Here is a 15,112-nt window from a genome sequence, read left to right as displayed (position 1 = left end):
TGCTTCAGACACAGAGGTCACTTGCAACTGAACCTAGAAAGCTGTGGCATGGTTTAATTTTCAGGGCAGCACTGATGGTGGGGGAGGGAAGAGGGAGGAATGCAAAATCACCGTTTCCATCCAGCTTAAAACTCAAGAGGCCTGGCCGCGTGTTCAGTCTGAAAGCCACATCTGGAAGCAATTCAGCCAGAGCGGCTCCTGTCATCTGGGGTGGAAGGTTGGGGAGTGGGGGAAGGAAAGGAGGTGTTTTCTTTCCTACTAGCCAAGCTGATCTCTCCCTCTGAAAATGAGGAATCTTAAATTGTGTCCTGCTTCCCCCCTTCCCCTCCTCCAGTGTCCCAGGAATGCAAATGATTATTTTCATACACTAAAATAAATACATTTTTTTAAATGAAGTCACTCTGATGACAAAGCTAGCCTTGTTTCAGAGTAGCTTTAACTATCAGCTCACTCCATGTACATGCAGCGAGGAGAGGCTCCTCTGTAGTAACTGCTGTGTGCAGAAGACTTGCCAGTGCCTCTTTTGGAAATTCTGTTACTTTTACCCTTCTCTCTGATGTTTTTAGCTGATGTTGTATGTGAAAGATTTGTAGAGGGGAAAAAAAAAAAAAAAGAATCCCTATTGACCTTAAGGAAACACATTAACTTTGAGAAGAGGTTTTGTCCTATAAGGTGAAGGGAGTAAAAATATGAAATGTTCAGTACACTCAGTACGGGTGACGCTTCATTTGAGTATGTAGGAGGCAAAATACCCTTGAAGGTAATATCAGTTTTCTGGAGGCATTTGGTTTTTCTTCATCGCCCTTCCTAACCACCCTGACCTGAGACCCTGTTAAGCAGAGAAGGATAGAAGCAAGCAAGGGAGACTGCTTAACGTCAGGAAGAAGCATCTGGTTCCCATTCAAGCCTTCTCATAGCCCCGGTATTTAGATAGTTGTTAGTTACTGCCCATAGGGCTCCTTGCCGCAAAGTGTGTAAGCAGCAGAGTGAGCCCTTGTCTTTGGGCTGATTCATCAGGGAACGGAGCCTGCTACGCTTGTAATCGCCCGCTGCCGCTTTGCAGGGCTGAGTCTTTGTGCCGGGGAACTCTCAGGCTTTGGCGTGGAGGCAGCCCGGGCTCAGCGCCACGACTCGTGTGCTCTGCGCCTCCGTGCCTGCGCTGCTCGCTTCGAGTCGGCAGCTGCCCAGGAGCTTTGAAACGGCTTGCCTGGGGCAGAGGAGGGTAGGGCAAGGTTCAGAGTTTATGACAAATTCAGGGCTGTGCTGCAGGCATCTTTGAAATACTGCCTTTGAGTCAAGCCCAGGACTGCGCTGCATCTGTCTGTCCATCTGAGACTGCGTGAGGACAGCATGGGGAGCGTCCAGGAGTCCTGCATACCAGCAAGTGAGACCATCGGAATCACAGGGAAGAAGATAGCTTATAGATGCTCAACTTGCATTGCATTCCTCTGGCAGTGTATATTGCTCGCACTTTTGGAGCCCTCGGGGTGAAACCCAGCAGCCTAGCTCCAACCACTGCGGCTCACGCGACGGAGAGGCTGAGTCTGCAGCAAGGACGGGTTTTTGGGTGGAAAGTGCCGGTGGAGGCATGGATAGGAAGAGGCACGTGGTCTTTGCAGTCTTTGGTTCTTTAGCGTTGGCTGTACGCGACATTACTTCACGGTCTGTGTGAAACTTTAGCCCTCAATGCTATGTTCCTCTTGGGACCCCTCTTTGGCTCCAAATTCTTCTGTAAACTTTATTAAGTAGCATAAAGGCTTTGCAAAGGATGGGAAGGTCGATTCCTGAGGAACTGACTCGGAAGATGGTGAGGCAGCTTCGTGTCATGTGGATTAAGCATAATGAGATGCCAGAATTATCCAAACATCTTACCCCTTATCCTTTTCATTTTTTCTCCTATTTAAGAGAGTATAGGAGGTCGATTACCAAAGGGAGAACACTCTACATCCATGATCACTCACTTTAACCATTGCAAGGCCAAAACGAGGGATGAAGTTAATTACTGTGTGAAGAGAATTAAAAAATCACCTTTAACGAGTTACAGTGTAAGAGTGCAGCAAACGCATTTTGTCTTTAGCAACAGCATCTGGTAAGATGAGGAGCGAGCGCTTTTCTCCCTTCTAAGACGAGCAGGCAGGGCAGGCAGGCAGCGCTGCCAGCTGGCAGCAGGTCTGCGGAGCTGCTGGGAGAGGCAATGGATCCTCTTCCAGTTTCCTTTCTGCTCCTCTCCTGAGGGAACTGCTCATGTAGCTTCTTACAAAAACATAACCTTTGGTTGCCACTTGTTATCTATTGATCATTTCAAAGCTTTTCTTCATGCAAAACATAAATGAGTACTCTTGGTGGCTTAGGAGCTCTGTAAATAAAGATTCCAGGCGCTTGATCTGGCTATGGGAGTTGTTCAGCGCAATGAATGGGACAATTTAGGATTGGGATAAAAGGGAAGGAGGGAGATGACAAACTCAGACCTGGAAATATCATTATGAACTGAGAAATAATTTCCCCCAGGAAGTGGCAGCTATCTCATCAGTCGCCTAATGAGCTAATTAAAGCAATGAAGAATATAGCTGAGGGAATAATTCTGGCATGGCAGAAAGGAGCTAGACCCAACATGCCACTGCTATCTGACTTGTAACCATCTCCAGAGGTCTGGGCTACAAGATCTGAAGTTGGACTTTCCTGATAGCATAGAGAAGGTTAACGAAGATGTTCAGTTTGCTTGATCAAATAAGAATTTAGTCAATGTGTCTAAAAGTCAAGCTAAGGTATGTACAAATGCATCTGCAAAGTGTCTGTCACAGTGGAACCTAGATGCTCACTTCGGATATGGATGTCCCGAGACGAGTTATGTTAGATTTTTGTAAACGAGGAAACTCAATTTCCACCAGTGTAAAGCACCGTATGTATTTCCTTCTGTTGTAGTGAAAGTCCTCACGGAGAGCGAGCCTCAACAGAAGACTCAGTTCAGGACGTTACGGCTGAACACCACACCAGTGATGATGGTACGCAAAGTCTATTAACTCCTTGGTTAACTGGTGCGACCTGCTGCGGGGGAGGCAGAGGAGATAGTGCCTTGTAATTTAAGTTCAAAGTTAGATCCAAAGTGGAGTTTAAATCAGAATAGTCACTTGAAACATCACATACAGCATTCAATGCCAAAAAAGTAAAAAAGTTTGGGATCAACAAGGGTCTTTAGAAGTTACCTGACTATTTTTAAAGTCTCTCTTTTTTTCAAGGGTATCTCAGCTGCAGGCCTGGGCGCGCTCCATGCTTGCGTGACTGTTTGAGCTCCTCTGTACCTTAGAAGGATCTCGGAGTTGGAAGTCATGGGGGAAGCGTAGAGCCAAAGGCTGGGCTGTTCAGCGCGTACTCCCGCTCCCCTCTGCGTGTGCCAGGCGTTTCCCCTTTCCGTAGCTTTGGTGAGGGGATAGTGTGCTCTAAGCCCCGGTGGTTCTGCCTTAAGGAAGCAAGTAAAGTAAAATCAAAAGCTGTTTGTCTTCCACTGAGAGCCAGGTTTTAGGGTAGAGGGTCCTGGTGACCTCTCTCATTGATAATTTTTGGGTCTTCTTGGGGAAACTCTGTTACATTTCTTGTCTGATCAGCGCAAAGGGTGCCAATGCTGAGAATTTCATGGTAGTTCCTAACGAAAAAGTGACACTGCAGTCTTGGAGTGTCTGTTGTTGATACTTCCAAAGCCTCTTTCTGCAATGGGGAATAGCTGCAGGTGAGCCCCATCCAGAGCGGAGGAAAAGATTACGTTACTGATGTGGAACAGTGCTCCCCAGAATACTGACCAGCCTGTAAAGCAGACTGACAAAACCAGGACAGAATATGTTGGGTTTTTTCTTGGGTTTTGGCCTCTTGCAGTTGTCCAAGTAAGTTCTGCGATGGTTTTACTTGTGATGGCCTCAGTTGTAAAGGTGGGAAGAAGCCAGCATTCCCTTAAAATTAGGTGGCATCCTTTTTGTGCTGGTCTTTAGGAATTTGCTCGATAGCCTGGCCATGTGCTTCCTGCTTTTTGCCCTCTTCGCTCCAGCAGTTGCCTCACAAACCTTTCCCGTAGCATGGCTGTGCTCGTGCTGGCTTCGTGGTGTTCACACGCCAGTAACAAAGTAAACGATGTTGGGCACTGCTAGAAATGCTGGAAAATGATTTCTCCCTCAGCAAGGTCAGGCACTGTCACGGTGACTCCTCACCAGGGTTGTTGGGAGGAAACACAAAGCATACGGGAATGAAACACGAGTTCACTGTCTGTCTTGAACAGAGTGTTCTTTCTGAAAAGTGTTAGCTGCTTAAAAATGCATGAAAACATGTCCTTTTTGAGTTTGTACCGAAAGAAGGAGCTGTAATGAAGGAAAGGCTAACTCATCCCACATCCGTAAAGGCTGGGACTAAAGTCTGCAGGCTGATGCACCATGGGGTGTACTTGCATTGTTTCTGTATGGGATTTTTAGATCTCTTATGTGGCTGAAAGGGTACAATGACAAGAAAATGAGCAGTTAGAGATTAGAAAAGGACAAGGTTTTACAGCCTCTGGAACTAGATTGCATGGGGCCCCTGAGCAAGGTAAAATTTGGAGGCGTTTTGGATGGAGTTCCGCAACCTACATGGAATATTCCATAGGAAGCGTTTGGGAGGGAGCGTCTGGCACCAAAGCAGAGGAGGGAGCTGGGCCTCTATCTCTTTGAGGGAGCAGCAAGGTCTGGTTAACTGAGGAGTCTCACATCCTTCTAATTGAGTTGTGCAGTGTCACACCTCGGGCGTTCTCGCCAGACGTGCAGCATACAACTCCGCAACTCAGTGGGACGGATGTTTTTAGGTTTTTCTCACTCCTTCAGTCTTTAGATGTGACCAGGCACTTGTTCCTTTAACTCTTCCATGAGGCTGGCACTACTCCTCCCGAAGTTAAGCTGTCATCCCAGCAGCCTTCGTTGAACAAAGGAATCGGTTTTGGAGTAGTTTTTTTGCAGAGCATCCCTGCTGTTGACCGTCAGTCTCGCTGCACGAGTGAGTGGACACTCCGGTTTGAGACAGGCGTAAGAGGTCAGACATGCTGAAAGACAAGCAGGTCATATGTTCGTTAAATTATGTGTATGAGTGGAAAGATTTTAAACTGCTGCTTTCCTGCACAGGCTGTCAGACTGGCAGGGGTAATTGTTTGGCTTAGCCTTATTGCTCTTTTTTCGCACAGCTTTCTTCTCTGAGCATAAGTGTAGTAGGAAAAAGCTACTGGAAATTAGAGTCTAAAATCACTTCTCTGGATGAAAGCCAGAGTCCTAAAAAGCAAATTGGAAACATAAGAAACCTGAGTGCCGCACTCATCTGGAACAATAAACACTTCCTAATGAAACAGATGGAATTTACAAAACCACACTCCCATCTCCTTTGTAAATGGAGGGGGACACCAAAAAGCAGTATTATCTTTTTTTTTTTTCTAATGTTCTGAAGAAGCTGGCTCCAGAGGCAAAACAAGCAAGAGGAAAGAAGGAGCCAAAACCAGATAACCATGTGCTTTGGGGAGTCTGGAATAAGGTTGCTATCGCAAACTGCACATATGGGCCAGGCTCTTCTCACCCTTACAAATATCTCGCTGGTTGCTGAGGGCTGATAATGTATTGGTGTGAGGCTGACCAAAGGCTTCCCTGAAATGTGTGATTTGACAGAATTCCCAGCTGTCTGGTTTAGTAATGGAGAAATTAATTTTTGGGGGCTCCATCTAGCAGATCCTGTGGCTGATTGCCCTCGGTGCTCGGTCACTTCATGCTTTGTAACTACAGATGCTGATGGGGCTCTCTGCTGGGGGATGCTTCTGTTCTGCTCTCTCAGACCGGCTGATGAGATGTGGTACTGCAGCATCACCTCGCTCACAGGGATTCACGCTATATGTTTTCTCAAGCCTGACCTTGCCTGCCTACAGTCCGCCTCGGAGACCTAATTCTTGAGCGTATGCTCTCCCAAGGAATAATTGTAAAAGCTGTGGCTCGTGTTTGGCCTTCCAGTCCTTTTGGGCTGGGTCTTGCACTGTAGAAGCTTCCCGGGATGTTGAGGAGATCTTGGTACGAAATGGCGTGTATCTTTCCTCGTCCAGGAAGAGGAACCACAAATCTCTTTCTCTGGGAAAGAACTCAATTTCCATGGACCGCTTGGCTGTGTTAAAGCTCCTTTAAAGTAATTAGAGGCTGAAGTCCACTGGGGCTGTGTGGTTGAGCTCATCTCCATTCCCCTGATTCCTGCCTAGCGTTGGGAGCTGGCTTAATATATATTTAGACTCGACCAATGGCAGGTTTTTCTAAGTCTTAAAAATAATCCACATGAATTCCATATTGATTTTCCTGAGTGTCTAAATGCCCATATTGTCCCTCTGTATAATATCAGTCCTACAGGGACCCGGATTAGTGGCTGGCTGCAGACACAGCATGGCTGTAGTTCTTCTGTGAGCTTTTCAGGTAGAAGCACTCAGATTTGGAGCACGTTGTGCAGCTCCAAGCTCAGCTCCGCTCTGCTCGGTGTGCACGGTGCAGTTGTACGGAGCCCGGGGGAGCTGCTTGCTCTCCTGATCGCTGCACAAACCGCAGCGGTGGAGGCACTCAATGTTTTCGTTAGCTTCCATGACAGTTCGATGAATAGCATGGCCTCCCACGGTGCCAGAATCCGGTCTCCTGGGTCAGGTGAACCTCACAGGCAGCAGAAATTTCCTTCTGAATAGACGCTTTATTTCTGAAACAGCTTGGAATCGGAGGATGTTTCCCTCCCTAAATGCTAATAACAACTCCTGCCTGCCCAGGAGGTTTACTTTAGTTGCCTTTAGGAAGGCATACCATAGGCAGATTTTTGTCTGGAACATACCTGAGTGCTACTCAGCTTTGAATTTTTTTTTTTTTTTATTTTAATGAGATACTAATTTTACCCTTGCAATTTCTATCTTTGTATACTTGAATTGCTGTAAGTGGGTTTATAACTTGGAAAACGTGACTGTGTCCACCACGTAGAGATTAGTTAATGCTGAAATTGCAACATCCTCGTACTATAGGGGTTCCCCTCTGACTCTTACTGCTTCGACCCTCTGCTGCCTTAAGAAGCAACACTTTGTCCTCTTCCATGCTCTCGTCATAAGCTGTTTTATGGTAGGTTTAAGCTGTTGAATACTTACCTGAGGCCAAGTGTTTAGTGAATTATTGTTTATTCCCTTCTATCTCCTAGAGTGTGAGCCCATAGAAGCAATAGCGAAGTTCGACTACATTGGCAGGACTGCACGAGAGCTGTCCTTTAAAAAAGGAGCTTCTCTCTTACTCTATCAGCGGGCCTCAGATGACTGGTGGGAGGGACGCCACAATGGAATTGACGGCCTTATTCCTCATCAGTATATCGTCGTTCAAGACACGTATGTTACACTTTAAGCCCATCTGCAAGACGGGCTTGCTTAAAACTCAGGTGTGGAATGGAGTGTTTGTGTCAGGATGTTGACACCAGGTGGGGAGAGTTCATCCCTCGACCTTCCTGGCAAGAAGGGAGTCCTCTTGAAACAAGCAGAGCTCTGCAGAGGCGTAGGTGTCCACGGGTGTGGAGGCATGATATAAAAATGTTTCTGGTGCTGCCAGCCTGTTAAAGACACAGAGCTGGGATCTCCAGGTTGCTCACAGAAATCAGGTGCTCTCATTTGAAAGATATGTAATGATTCTTAAGAGAAAGATGCTAGCACAGTGCTGCTTTCTTGTGTGTATGTTTACATACACAGAGCTGTATTTGAAATTCAGTGCTGTTGGTTCTGTTTTGGTTGTGATTTCCTTCCTTTCTCCTTCCTAGTGAGGATGGTATCTCTGAAAGATCCAGTCCGAAGTCTGAAATAGAAATAAATTCTGAGCCACCAGAAGAAAAAGTGACTGCTAGAGCTGGTGCCAGTTGCCCGAGTGGGGGTCACGTCGCAGATATTTACCTTGCAAACATCAACAAGTAAGAACAGCCTTGCATTGTTTCACTTAACTGTAAAGATCTTGGTGATGAGTCCAGTACAGTATTTCTTTCCCTGAGAAAGGTTGACTAATGAGCGCTGGCACCATTATTCTCTGCTTCCCCCTCTTCTAACTTCCTCACATTTTGCTGTCCTCTCTTTCTCTCTCTCTCTCTCTGTGTCACCTGTGTGGCCAATGCTCATTTAAAATCCCACTGGCTTCTCTTCGCTATCCCCAAGACACTGTCTGTTCCCGTTTTCCCAAATACGTCCTATTTTATAAGCTAAGCACACCGAGAAAGGGAGGGGAACAGCGGTGTGAGTTCTTGTAATTGTGTGTTCCTGTTCCTTGTTATCTTCTGTAATTTGTTATGTCTCGTTTACATTTAACATGTTTTGTTTTATGGGGTGGGGGACAATTTCTTCAGAAACTAGTGTCGCATTTTGTGCTAAATGACGTACCTTAAGTCCCACCATCTGGCATTGCCCGTAACATTCTTCCGTTTCTCCAGCACTTCGCACCTTAGGTTACTAACCATATGCTTGCAGTGAAACAACACACCTCCCTGTTGCTCTAACTTTACCTCCTCAACCAGAAATTGTTATTTTAGCCAACACTCCACATAATAAAAAAACTGGGAAATTAAGCTATTTACAGACTAAATTTCTCGATCTGTTATTTAATTATTCTAGAGCAGACTTATCCCCCATATCTTTCTGATTATTTCCTTCATATTAAAAAAACTCCATGTCTCTCTATTGTGCAGTGAAGGTATTAATGTGATAATTAGAGTTTTATGGGAGTGGATAGTTTTAACCTTCAGTTAGTTTAAGAGAATATAGCCTTTAAAGGCATTAACAGAAATGCATCCTTTTTAAAGGTTTGGACCTGCTAATGTCCTACACAGAGCCTGGCCCTTAGTTTATGGGAGTCGGCAGAGCTCCATTGATACCGGTGAAGCTGTGTTCATCTGCATCAGCTTGGGATCTGGGCTTTCTTTTATGATATTTATTGTCTGAGCCATTGAAGTATGCCATTGTGCCACTTATGGAAAGATTTCTATAATGAACAGACCTGTGTTGGAGCTTCACCATCTGCTGGTTTTGGTAGTGTTGTTTGTAGAGTTTGTAAGAAGCCTGGGTAATGTCCACTCCAGGTTTGTTTTTTTTTTTTTTCCCTTTAGTAGGGAAACTGATATTTAGCAATAGTAGCATAAGACTCATTTTGTTGTTTTTTCTTTAGGAATGAATCTTCTGACCTATGTGTGAACAGACTTGAGCAAAATTAAATCAGATGGTTTCGCAATGACAGTTGTGCCACCCACTGAATTATTATTTGGATGCCAAAATCCTACTGGAGTTAACACTTTCTTGCAGTTATTCATGGGGCTGGTGCTATATATAAATGGATCCTTCCCTGTATAATGGATGCCAAGCTTCAGACCTATGGCATAAAGTATTCTACTGCATTGGCCTTCATATGATTTGAATGGAATCGTGCTGTCAGACCACATGGTGCTGGGGTAGAAACTAAATTGTTTGGACCAGCTCATCCATTTGACATCATCTTTTGGTATATCTCTAGCCCTGCATACATAATGCCTCATGGTCCTGCTAAAGCAGTGAAAGAGAAACATCTATTACCACCAGCAAATACTGGAAATGATTGTTAACCCCAAACTTGGGGTTCTTTGCTTGCCAATCTCTGAAAATAACAACTTGATGCCTTGGGCCAGGAGCTTAGTAGACTTATACTGTGTCCTCCAGTCAAAAATTGTAGCTCTGCTCTTCTAATGTAATAAAAACACATCATCAAAACCTGTTGATGGCACAGAGGGTTTTTTTTTTGTTCAAATATAAATTCTTCTCTTCATGACCAAGTTAATTACATTCCATCCAAGTTTTCTGTTTTTGCTGTGAATGTGCACAGCTGCCAGAAACTCAGTCTTCTTGTTAGAAGTGTTAAACTGGAATGATTTATAATTTTACTGTCTCAGCAGTGACGCCTAAAATCCTGGGTGTATTTGCAATCTTTATGTCTCTTCCCGTTGTCCTCTGTGTTGTTTGGGGGGATATCTTCAAATTACAGCCCGTTACGTGTACCTGCTTGTATTGACTTGTTTTGCTTTTGTGACTGAAGGCAAAGAAAGAAACCAGAGTCAGGCAGCATCAGAAGAGCCTTCCGTCAAAGTGACAGCCACGGACTAGGTAGTTCAATGGCAGAACCAGCCTCCCCAGGAGCCATAGCCAGTTCCAGACCCTCATCTCAGCCCATAATGAGCCAAAGTCTTCCCAAGGAGGTTCCAGATAAATGCTCCATCAGTGGCCACGGCAGCCTCAATTCTATCAGCCGACATTCGTCCCTGAAGAACAGGATAGACAGCCCGCAGATCCGGAAAACTGTCACAGCAGGGAGGTCCAAGAGCTTCAACAACCACCGGCCCATGGACCCTGAAGTTATTGCACAGGTAAATAGGAGTGCTTTGCCTTAAGGATTTGCGTTGGAAACTTAAAGGACGTTGGAGACAATGAGATGTTCTAATGAGAAGTCTGATTTAATCTTGTATCCCTTCCCTTCTCTCAGTGCGCTATTAGCTTACTACACAGCTTGAGTCTAGTCTTTCAACCTCACGTTGTGTAAGTCACTGAGGCTGCTTTCACGAGTGAAGATAAACAGTCAGGTCCTTCCTCCATAAAAACTTAGCCCTGCTCGTTATTCAGAATTTAGTTTCAATAATAAAAATGTCCATTTCAGAAAGTTACACAGATTCCAAAGCTCTGTCAGCAAAAAATGAAATAATCATAACTTCAGGACTGAGAAAAGTAAAGTATTTAGCGTCAGTTTAATGTTCTCCTGTCAGTTGTGCAAACTTGCCTGTGGTTAGACATTGGAAGCACATGGAGTAGCACAGTCAAAATAAAAGCAGACTGCTGAGTTGTACAGTGCTCACAGTGGCATCTTTATATGCTTACAGGGTTCAGTGTGTGGTTACGAACCAACTTTGAACATAATACCACTAGTTTTCATTAGTTAGTTATTTAGACAAGTGCCTTGAAACGAGAGCAGGCTACCGATACGTATAGAGCTGTGCTTTAACTTTACAAAGAGCTCTGCTTTTGGGACTGACTCACACACTGACCAGACAAGGAAACGTCTTCTCAAATTCCTTCTGTGCAGCTTAAAGGGAAAGGTGTTCTCAGTATTTTTCTTCATCTTTGCTAATTTTGACACAGACTGGTTTATTACAGATTCTTCAGCTCTGGGCATATTCTCTGCATCACTGTCGGCAGAGATCTGTCCCGTCCCTGAAGCTGCCGCAGCAGTGACTGCTGTTACCGAAAACACCCGTGGTGTCTTTGCATCCCTGAATCTGTGCTTTCACGAGTAGAACAGAAAACAATTCAAAGTCAGACTTAGATTCGAACAAGTGACAGCTACTAATGGGGTAAATGTTGCAGATCTTCCCTTTCTCCCACTCCAAGCTGTTAGATGTGCCTGCACACGTATGTTGCCTATACCAACTGTTTTCAGCATGCGATGGATCTATCTAAAGCCAAGGAATGCTTGGCGCTCGGATTACAAAGCCAGCCCTGGGAGACCTGACTTCTCTGCCTGGTTCAGGAGTTTGTAGGTTTCTAAAGAGCTGGGGGAAGATGTGAGAATTAAACATCATTTTTATTGACAAAACAGCGATAATAAATAAGGTCCAGATAAAAATCTGATATGTACTCTGATGGAAAGTTGTATTTTGCCATTATGAATATCTTTAGCCCATTTATTCCAGTGGAATTATAATATACGGTTCTTCTTGTCTTCATATTTCATTGTCCTTCCAAGGCTTTGGTTGACATAAATCACTTTCTTTGTTTTTTCAATTAAGATCTAACTGAAGTTGTTCTGTCTCCTCTTCCTGCCAGAACGTTAACTGTTTTCACTAGGGAAGAGTCTGGGGAGAAAAAGAAAAGGGCGGGGGGGGGAGAAGCTGTGTTAAATTAGTGTTTCTCTTTGCCCTATAGTATCTCTTCAAACACCACTTAATAATCATCGTGCGTTTTGCATATTTTCCCTAACTTCCTAAGTAAAATCTGCCTGGCCTCAAGATACTCGGAGGAGTCAGATTACTGTCTCTGGTTTCTCCCACCATTCCTTGACTGATTTACCTTCCCCACCCCCTGAAAAACCTCCGAGGAAGCTCAAATGCTGGAGCCAAGCGTGAGTCAGAGCAAGGCTGAGCTCTTCTGCTCTCCTGCGAATTCGGTGCACCAGCGGGCTCCACAGCGCGGGCCGCAGCAAACGTGGAGTCCCGCTGCAGCTGAGAACAAGAAAAGCCTCCTTTTTGTCTCAAAGTTCTCTTTATGTTTATTTGTTAATAACCGTAATGCTTTATAAGAGGAAGGAGAAGTGCCAGCTTGAATTTCTGTATATCTTTCTGATACCTTCTGTGTTTTTTTAAAATATTAAAATTTTGAGTCCCGTGTAATACCGCTCGGGGAAGGGAAGACAACTCGGACGGCAGCAAGAGCACGCGAGGATTTCAGCATTCGGTGTGCGGCCCGGTGTCAGAATCACCAGTCCTTTCCTCAAGAATTTACTCTCCTGACTCTCACGTGCCAAATAAAGTACAAGACTGGATCCCAATACTTTGAATCGCTTGCTTTTCTGGTCGTTGCTGCATTTTGGGGTTGTACTTGTCTCTGAAGTCCAAGCAGCATCAGGACCAGTAAAGGACCAGACTAGCATCGAGAAAGTGCTGGCAATTATTTTGCTCCCTGTTGATGGAAAATATTGCTGCTTATTGGCCTCAGCATGGAGCGCTGTATGGTTTGGCGTGGGTTTCACTTTGACACCTAAAGGTCCTCGACCCACCAGTTGATTTGACTGTTGGTGTTTACAGGCTGAAAACAAATACGTCGTTTTCAAAGACTGACTTTTATCTCTGTATTTACGTGTCTGAGTTCTGTTACTCACTCGGTTTCTCTTTTGTGTTTGCAGGATATTGAAGCTACTATGAACTCTGCTCTGAACGAGCTGCGGGAGCTGGAAAGGCAAAGCAGCGTAAAGCACACGCCAGATGTTGTCCTCGACACCCTGGAGCCTTTGAAAACGTCCCCAGTGGTGGCCCCCACCTCTGAACCTTCCAGCCCTCTGCACACTCAGATCCTCAAGGACACTGAACCAGCTTTCCAGCGCAGCGCTAGCACAGCCGGCGACATACCGTGCACCTTCAGGCCAGTGAAGTCGGTCAAAATGGCCACCCAGGTGAAACCTCCGGCAACTCGGCCGAAGCCTACAGTTTTCCCCAAAACAAATGCCACGAGCCCTGGCGTTGCCTCCTCTGCATCTCAGCAGCCCACTGACAAGTCCTGTACTGTCTGACAAACTTGATGCTGCTCTGTGGATATAACTGTGTTGTTTCAGATGAAGAGACTCTGTTAAAGACATTAAAATTCCTATTTAACTAATTATTTTTTTTTTTTTTGAACTTCTGCTGAAGGTTAGTTGTGAACTCCTACTTACTGCCGGGAGCACTTCCTGGGAGTAAACTAAGTGGTAACAGCCTTGTCCCATGTACCCGCATCAGTGATGTTCGTAAGGCAAAACAGTTCATGCCACGCGTAGGAAATCCAGTATCGGGTCACTGTGAAGCTGAGGAGGAAAACACACAAAAACCGATGAGTTGGATCTTGGTTTCTAGTTGATGCCTTGTTCAAGTGTTCGGCCACTGAAAGAAATATTTAGTGGCATCATGTTTTGAATACTGGTGTAGTGACTTATATATTCTGTGTTTCATTTATCACAGGGAAACAATAGGATAGATTTTAGTCTATTGCATGTTTTGGTGCCACTGGTTACGTGGAGCTTGGACATGCCTGTTTCTTGTGCATTATTATTATTCTTACGTCGCCCGCTGGTGCCACGGTGGTTAAGGGTCTGTCTCGACTTCCATCGCATCCTCTGGTTTTGTTTGTTTGCTCTCCCATTCTTCCCCCTGGGGCCAAAGCTCTTGGCCATCCAGCCTCGTCCTTTAGTCGACACTTGTCATGAAAAATAGTTTACTCTGGAACGCTCTTAGACTTTTGTGGAGTTCTACGTAATATGTGTCTGTGCAAATGTAAACAAACATGTTCCTGAGGTTTAGGAGCATAAGAAAGAGCCCAGTTGTTGCTTATGGACAATCTAGCTGGTTTCCCCCTTTGCTCTCCCATATTTAAAAACAGCTTTATTGTTTTTCAGTGTAATTTTCAGCCCGTAGGCTGATGTGGTGTGTGTGGTCTCGGGAGACTGAATGTAAAAATAAGTTAACTTTTGAAAACTAAGCGTACTCTGATGGGAGTTCATTTACTAACACGCACATTCTTCTTTTGATCATACATCAAGATGGATCCTTACCAAAATCCCAGTTACAAGCACTGTAAAAACTTCAATCAGAAGTTCTCAAGCTTTGTATCTTCTCCCTCTTGCTGGTTGCAAATACTTCGGTCGGTGGCCGTGACCGCTGCGAACTGCTTTAGGGATCTCCGCTCTTATAGAGCGGTGTAGGAAACGCTGCTGGGGACGGTGAGGTGACAGCATGCAGCTTCTGGAGTGGCTTCCCTACGTGTTCGTTGGTAGATCGGCATGCCTCCGTAGGACTCCGCAAACATGTGAATGAATTCTTAGTATTTGTATTTATATGGTAGGCAGCAAATGCTTCAGCCGCTAGCAGGCTGCGTGAACTCTTTTGTACTCTACTGAGAATTTTCCACAATGCTAACGTTTATTTAATTAAAAAAAAAAAAAAAAAAAGAAAGAAAAAAGGCATGTGCCACTTACAACAGGAAAGAAGATCTCGCAGTCCCGCAAGAGAGGAGACTCTGGCTGACCCTCAGTTCACCTTGTTCCCAAACTTTTCTGGGATTTAAAAATAAAAGCTGCACATCTTGTGTTTTCATCAAATACATTCAGGCAAGGACAAGATAAGAAAAGTAATTTTCCTCTCCCGTTTAGCTGAGTTTCTTTTAAATGTGTGGGTTTCTCACACTTAGCTTCCTTGTGACTGCAATGTCATTTTAATTGGCACTTAGTAATTAAAACGGAAGAAACAAAGCTAAGAACAATTCCTTCAGTGTACTTTTCTGATGCATTTAGAATGTTACTCAGAGAAATGAACAGGGTTTTACTGT

General features: G+C 44.8%; 1 protein-coding gene across 5 annotated transcripts in view; it reads left to right on the top strand.

Moving 5' to 3' along the window:
* Window positions 1–14,013, top strand: part of SRGAP2 (SLIT-ROBO Rho GTPase activating protein 2) — a 107,444-nt gene extending 93,431 nt beyond the window's left edge. For 2 of the 5 annotated variants that reach the window (XM_075776060.1, XM_075776059.1), the window contains exons 19-23: window positions 2,923–3,002; window positions 7,201–7,381; window positions 7,804–7,950; window positions 10,089–10,416; window positions 12,942–14,013. In XM_075776060.1, the coding sequence (XP_075632175.1) occupies window positions 2,923–3,002; window positions 7,201–7,381; window positions 7,804–7,950; window positions 10,089–10,416; window positions 12,942–13,325 (1,120 nt within the window). In that variant the 3' untranslated portion in view covers window positions 13,326–14,013. Of the gene's footprint in view, window positions 1–2,922; window positions 3,003–7,200; window positions 7,382–7,803; window positions 7,951–9,191; window positions 10,417–12,941 lie in introns of all 5 variants that reach the window. The other 3 variants (XM_075776062.1, XM_075776061.1, XR_012838930.1) reach the window with 2 other exon arrangements.
* Window positions 14,014–15,112: the final 1,099 nt, after the last annotated feature.

The sequence above is a fragment of the Balearica regulorum genome, chromosome 25, assembly GCF_011004875.1.
Source record: "Balearica regulorum gibbericeps isolate bBalReg1 chromosome 25, bBalReg1.pri, whole genome shotgun sequence".
NCBI classification, from domain to species: domain Eukaryota; kingdom Metazoa; phylum Chordata; class Aves; order Gruiformes; family Gruidae; genus Balearica; species Balearica regulorum.
This window is presented reverse-complemented; position numbering and strand designations above follow the sequence as displayed.